Source organism: Nestor notabilis, unplaced genomic scaffold, assembly GCF_000696875.1.
Source record: "Nestor notabilis isolate BGI_N333 unplaced genomic scaffold, ASM69687v1 scaffold28995, whole genome shotgun sequence".
In the NCBI taxonomy this organism is placed as follows: domain Eukaryota; kingdom Metazoa; phylum Chordata; class Aves; order Psittaciformes; family Psittacidae; genus Nestor; species Nestor notabilis.
Genome location: NW_009931080.1, coordinates 431 through 6,852, shown reverse-complemented (window position 1 = coordinate 6,852; position 6,422 = coordinate 431). Strand labels below are relative to the sequence as shown.

At 55.1% G+C, this 6,422-nt stretch overlaps 1 protein-coding gene across 1 annotated transcript; it reads right to left on the bottom strand.

Annotated features, from left to right (window-relative positions):
• Positions 1-341: 341 nt before the first annotated feature.
• On the bottom strand, positions 342-3,553 carry LOC104399730 (Krueppel-like factor 5; the record flags this gene model as incomplete). Its single annotated transcript, XM_010015713.1, has 2 exons — positions 2,677-3,553; positions 342-401 (listed from the first exon to the last, which is right to left on the bottom strand). Coding segments are annotated over exons 1-2 (937 nt in total), but the record flags the coding sequence as incomplete, so codon positions are not given.
• Between the last annotated feature and the right edge of the window lie 2,869 nt (positions 3,554-6,422).

The window sequence follows — 6,422 nt, the reverse complement described above, 5'->3', positions numbered from 1 at the left end:
ATATGCACCACATGCCCTCTACACAATCTTTTTGTGAGCTAAGCAGGATCAGACCTGGCTGGGATGTGGGACATCTCAAAGGAAGAGCTCAGGGACATCTCCTCCTCCCAGACTATCAACTCAAGAGCCTCCAAGAGTTCTCCTAAATTTTAGACTGTTCCTTGCAGGCAACAAGTGCACACAGCAGAGTACAGCTGCTACGAATCAGTGCAACCACTGGACTCTTTCTAGTGTTAACATCAGTAGGCTCAGCTCCTGACACCAGTAACCACCCTGGCTCAAGGTAACTAGCATGGTCACTGACAGGCACGGTGTAAGAAGTGCAGACGTGGTGCTCTTACCTGTGTGAGTCCTCTGATGGGCCTTCAGGTGCGAGCTTTTGGTATAAACCTTTGAGCAACCTGTGAAAACACAAAGGAACCAACTTCAACGGTGAGGAAGGGCCAGAACACATCCAGAACACCGGTATCTGGTATGAGGGACAGAGCAGGGCTGGGAGGCACAGCATGCAAATAACCTGCTTGGGTCAGCAGTAACTGAAGAGCATTTGCTGTCCAAGGCAGACCAACCTTTACACTACTCCACCTTTGCCATGCAATCCTGGCAGCAATGTGCTGGGAACTAGAGGGGGAATAGGCAGGCACAGACTTCCAAATCCCCCCTTCCTCAGCCAGGTCTTTGAGGCAGGATAAAACACGCATAAGAAGAATGTGCATCCAGAGAAGCTGTGGCTGCCCCATCCCTGGCAGTGTTCAAGGCCAGGTTGGACACAGGGGCTTGGAGCAACCTGCTCTAGTGGAAGGTGTCCCTGCCTGCGGCAGGGAGTTGGAACTGGAGGAGCTTTAAGGTTCCTCCAACCCAAACCAGTCTGTGAGTCTATAAGCAACACAGCCCTGTTTTTCATTCCAGTGTTTGCACACAGCCTGAAGAAGCCTCTCGCACGAGATCATCTCTCCACCCCGTCCTGCTCAGGAGGTGCAGGAGCAGTCACCTGCCTTTCCCCTCCCTGTGGTACGAGGGATAATGTGACCCAGCTCAGTTTCCCTTCTGATGCTCTGAAGCCTCAGAGGCCCCTCACACTCAGGAGGGATGAATGTGGGTGGTACCAAGGGCTGCCTCCCTGCTGGGCATGGAAACGAAGCCAAAGGAGCACCCAGAGCAGGGCAGGGCTGAGCTTCACTTCCCCTTGAGCACACAAAGGAAAAGCACCATGGCCACCAGCTGTGAACTGGGGCTGGGGTTTGCAAACAGGTCTCCCCAGTTCCTCCAGTTACTGGTGTGAATTCATCGTGCCTCCCATCACCTCCTCATGTCAGTGAGACCTGCTGCCCTGCCATCAGCCCTGCTGGCTCACCTCTGCCTGCACCTCCGTGTGGAGGATGAGCAGCAGCCCTCCCCTGCCTCTCACGTACACCCCAGTGTTTATCCAGTGCAGGCTGCCGGGGGGGTTCACACCACTCGTGTTCCTGCTTTCCTGTGCCGAAAACAGGTTTTGCCTTGGTAATGTGTCCTGCAGGATGGGACTCCTGCTCTCACCAGAGAGGTCTGTCTCAGGGCAATGGTCCACTTACACCCTTGATCTGTTTCCCACCATAGCCAGCAGAAGGTGTAATATTCAGCACAAGCAAGGACATGGGTGAAGCTTCTGGCTCAAAAAGTCCCTCATCTGCAGGTTGCCAAAGGGTGGGAAGGTGTAAGCACAGAAAGATCTCTCTAAACATCCATTATATAGCTCCTGGCGTCACTGCTGGAGACAGGATCTGGGCTGGACGGGCCTCTGGGCTGACCCACTGCAGCCTCTCTTGTGCCACATGAGGAAATGACTGTCCTCAGCTCACACACCCCATGGGAAAGCTGCTCATTCCCAGCAGCCTCATGGCCAGGGCTGGCCCGGGAAGTGGGAGCGTCTCCCTGCACAAGGGCTGGTATCCTCAAGCCCTCATGTTGCTGTCACTGGGGCTTCCCACTAAGAACATGATTCCTTCTCTCCGGCGCAGCATGAATGAGTGTGGAACTGCGGATCCCACAAGCTCTGTGTGCGCAGTGCAGGATCTCCTGCCCAAGCATCACAGGTCTTTAGATGGACATGCTCACGCAATGAGGTGCTGCACAGGGAACAGCTTCAGCTCATTGCCCTGAAATCCCTTTCCACACCATCCTGATGCAGCACATGAAGCCACCAAAGGATATCCTCAGAGATATTCAGCTCATTGCCTCTTTGGAAGAAGAGATTTGGGGCTACGGAGACCACAAAGGCTGCTTATGGAAACTACTTGGTGTGCTACCCAAGAGGGGACAGTGGGAAAGGAAATGTCAGTGAGAAAGCCAGCACGGTTTCACCTGCAGAGAGCATCTGGGAGCTCGGGGTTAGGCTAGAGCAGAGTGGGACAGGCAGCTCAGGCGGCGGAATTCCTGGAGCATCCCTGTGCTTTACAGGAGCTCCCTGCCCCTCCGAGTCAGGGGAAAGGGGACGGGGAAAAACAGGCACCAGCTAATGCAGGCGGGATGGACTCCTCTCCCCCTTGGTGGTGGTAGGAACCCCACATCCCTGGGGCTTTCCATAGCTCCCTTCATCATCCAGACAAGGTGATCTCAGACCAAACTCCTGCAGAGGCCCAGGGCCTTAGTGTGTCAAGAGGAGCCCTCCCAAAGCCAATAGATCCACCATCAACATACCTGGGTAATCGCAGTGATGGATTCTCCTTTTCTCTAGCTCAGGATTGTTGCGTCTGTTGTATTTGGGAGGCTGCATGACAATGTGCCCCTGGGAGACGGTCCCGAGGCCATTGGGGACCGGGGGGACTTGGGATGACTGGACCAACTTCAGTCCAAAAGTGGCTTCATAGGATGGAGGGGGTGAGATGGTGTTGATGAGCTCAGGCTGGTTTTCTGGGCTGCCAGGCTGTGAGTTGGGGGGTGACGGGGGCAGGTTCACCCCTGGAGCAGGGTAGAACTGCCCTGAGATGTTGAAGTTCCCCTGTCCCTGGGAGACGTGTGGGTACTGCTTCACCGGCTGCACAGGTCTGTGGACCACGCTGGACATGGCGCTACCTGTGGACATGGTGACCCCGCTGAGGCTGTTGATGGCTGTGGTGGTGTTGGAGGAGGATGTCAGAGAGGTAATGTCAGCGCTTCCATTGCCAAGAGGCATCTGGTAAAGCTGGGGTTGCTGTGGGTTGGTGGCCAGGGGGATCTCAGAGGGCAGCTCCTGCTTGATGAAGATGTTGTTCACCGCCACCGACTGGGGCATGCTGAAGACACTGGTGAAGTCGGGCAGGGTCTGCGTGGAGGCAGAGGAGCAGGGCTGGGCGAAGCTGGTGCCGGGCTCGGTTTTGATCTGTGGGAATGGAGCCATGGGTTTGGGTGGCCGGTACAGTCCCGTGCGCAGGTGCGTCGTGTCGGGCAGGATGACGTTGATGTTCACGCTGTACGGTGTGGAAGTTGGCTTCTCCGTGGAGAAGAACTCGTCCACCACCGAGGCGCTCTCCCGGCGGTACTTCTTGTCTGGCAGCACGGAGACAGGGGGCACCTCGTTTGAAAGGTACTTGTCCATTTCGGACCGTGCCTGTGGCAAAGGAACACAGAGAAGGGATTTGTGACGGGTCACCTTGGCACACCGGTGGTGGGAGTCCAACATTCAGCAAGTACTTAAGGCAGCAGGAAATGGAGAGAGCAGCGAGAAGAGCCAGAGGCTGCACTGATCTAGTTTGTCTCTGACTCAACCAGACTCCCCAGGAGTGAATCACTGTCCTCAGCCCCGCTTCCCTCCTACCCACCTGCACTGATAACAAAGGGTAACCTAAGCAGAGGATGCAGTTACGAGCCTCACAGAGGAGGGACAAGCTTTAGGTACAAAGCTTTGGTCACTCAGACAAGAGAATTTAACACTAGAAATGGGATGGAATCAGAAACTGCTCCAGTCAGGCCCACACTTCGGGTATGCTGGATCTGCAACCCACCTTAGACATGCTGATTCTGGTCTCCTTTAAACTCAACAGCCGGAGAGGTACTGCATTTTATTGCAGAACAGTATCTTCAATTAACTGAGACTATTATAGGTCAATATCTTTAATTAATTGGGGATAATTTGGACAGTAGCGCCTAGAAATCTAAGTGATGTTGCCACTAATTCAATGGACTGTGAGCCTAAAATGGAAACCACCAGACGTATTGTTCCTGTCTTGCCCTGGCAGAGTGACTCAGCCCTCACCTAACCTTTGGTTTAGTTCTAGTCTTGTAGAGCTGTTTGAACAAGCCCAGGTCCTCCAAGCTAACAGGACCTGTAGCTCAGACAATCACTGCCTGCCAGGCTGCTTCCCCTCCCGGTTCGTGTCTGATGCGGCATCCCACTGGATCCAGGCCCAATAACTCAGCAACCTGATGGAGCAATCCACTAGGAAATTCATCCCCTGGCATTTGATGACTCAAGTTCTGCTCTTTGTGGTTAAAGATACCAGCATTAATGCTCTTCTATAAAGCTACAGCCGTTAATTATGTGGTTATCCATGTGTCAAGCTCATTGCAAAGCCCTTGTAGACTCATTCATATGTAGAGGAGCTGGCAAAACCACCGGGTTTCCCTGGCAGAGCTGAGGTGCTGATCTCACCCCACACCCTGCATGCTTGAGCCGAGGGTTTTACAGCCCTGAACTATGTCATTGGAGTGCAACGGGCCAAAGTCATCCCTGCTGCAACTCCATTGCTCTTAACAAAGCTGGACGGGACCCAAGAGAGCTCCAGTGAAACCTATCACCCGTGCTTCCACCTAATTCAAAGAGCCTTTGCACCTCTGCAGGTCATACTGGCAACACATGGGTAAGCTGGCTCCCACCCAGACACAGGGACGTGCAACAGATACACCCTCTCCACCACGGGTGGAAGCTCAGAGCTGCTGGACCTGGAAGTGCTGCATTGAGCGGAGCTTCGGGACTGTTTTCTGGCTGCACTGGTGTGTGTACACACTGGGTGTAAATCCCTTCACTCCTCATCGAACCTGAAGAGTCCCTGCCCTCATTAGGGAAGCCATGTGGATACGAGCTCACTTGGTGTCGCGTCCCCACCTCTGCTCGAGGCAGGGCAGCACTCCACCACCATGCTCGGGTGAGGAAACCCTGGCTCAGGCACACCCCAAGTCAAGGCATCAATGGGAGGCGGGGAGGAGGATCAGAGGAACTCAACCCAGTCCTGGCAGAGGGGTCCAAACCCCTGAGGATGATCAGGGGCTGCAGCACCTCCTGCATGGAGACAGGCTGAGAACATTGGGGCTGTTCAGCCTGGAGCAGAGAAGCTGCTGGAGACCTCAGAGCAGCTTCCAGTGCCTGAAGGGGGCCACAAGGGGACTGCAGTGATAGGACAAGGGGTGATGGGTTCAACCTGAAATAGGGCTGGCACAGGCTGCCCAAAGAAGTGGTAAAGGCCCCATCCAAGGCCAGGTAGGACAGAGCCTTGGGAGACATGCTCTAGTGGAAGGTGTCCCTGGCCATGGCCAGGAAAGGGATGAGCTCTAAGGTCCCTCCCAACCCAAACCACGATCTCCTCTCTGCTTCCCCTGCAGCACCCAGCTGGGTTCTTACCCAAGGAGAACAGCACCAAAGCTCCAGAGCTGTGCCCTGCGCCGAGCACCCACACTGGCATAGGACGAGTGCTACCTGGGCGTCCCTTGCTCTGGGCAGCACCAGCGGCTCCGGATGCCGTTCATACCTGAGCAGTGAAGTGACCCACTCGCCAGCAGTGGGGGCAGGGGAAGGTGTTGATGCCTTTTACTTCCACACTTTCCTTATCTCTGGCATTTAACTTTCTCACCTTCAGTTCCCAAGGGAAGGTCTCCACCTACACAGCTCCAGTGGGTCCTTACGCAGCAGGTGACCGGGCAGGTATGGTACGTGTAGAAAGGCACCAAGGGCCCTAATCTCAGACCCAAAACCTGCCTTCTCAGCCAGAGTCCCCCTGTTCGGTGTCTCCTGACCTCCCTTCTCTCATAACCGACCCCTACCTGCAAAGCCGCCTTCCTGTCATTCCAATAAAGCCTGATAAATCCACTTGATCCTGAGCAGCCCTGGGGAAAGGGGGTGTCGAGGGGCAGCAGAGCAGAAGCAATGGGCTTCCGCTGGACAGGAGGGGTATTCAGAGGGATGCCCTGCCTGTGGCTGCATGCTGGAACCCATGGAACCCACACTGTGGTTGTGCCACAGGTCCCACCCAGCCCCAAGGGCCCCGGTGTCCTTCCAAGAGGGAGAAAGGGGCACTTTGCTTGTCTGTGTTCCAAAGATGCCTCCAAAATCCTGGTCCCCGCCAGCGCTGCTCGTGCTGGGTGCTGACACCCAGAACCAAGCCATGTCCCCGAGCACCTCCCAGCCAATGCTCTATCCAAAACCAGCTCCTCAGCCCTGTCTGCACATGGGGGTGACAAAGTGCTGACATGTC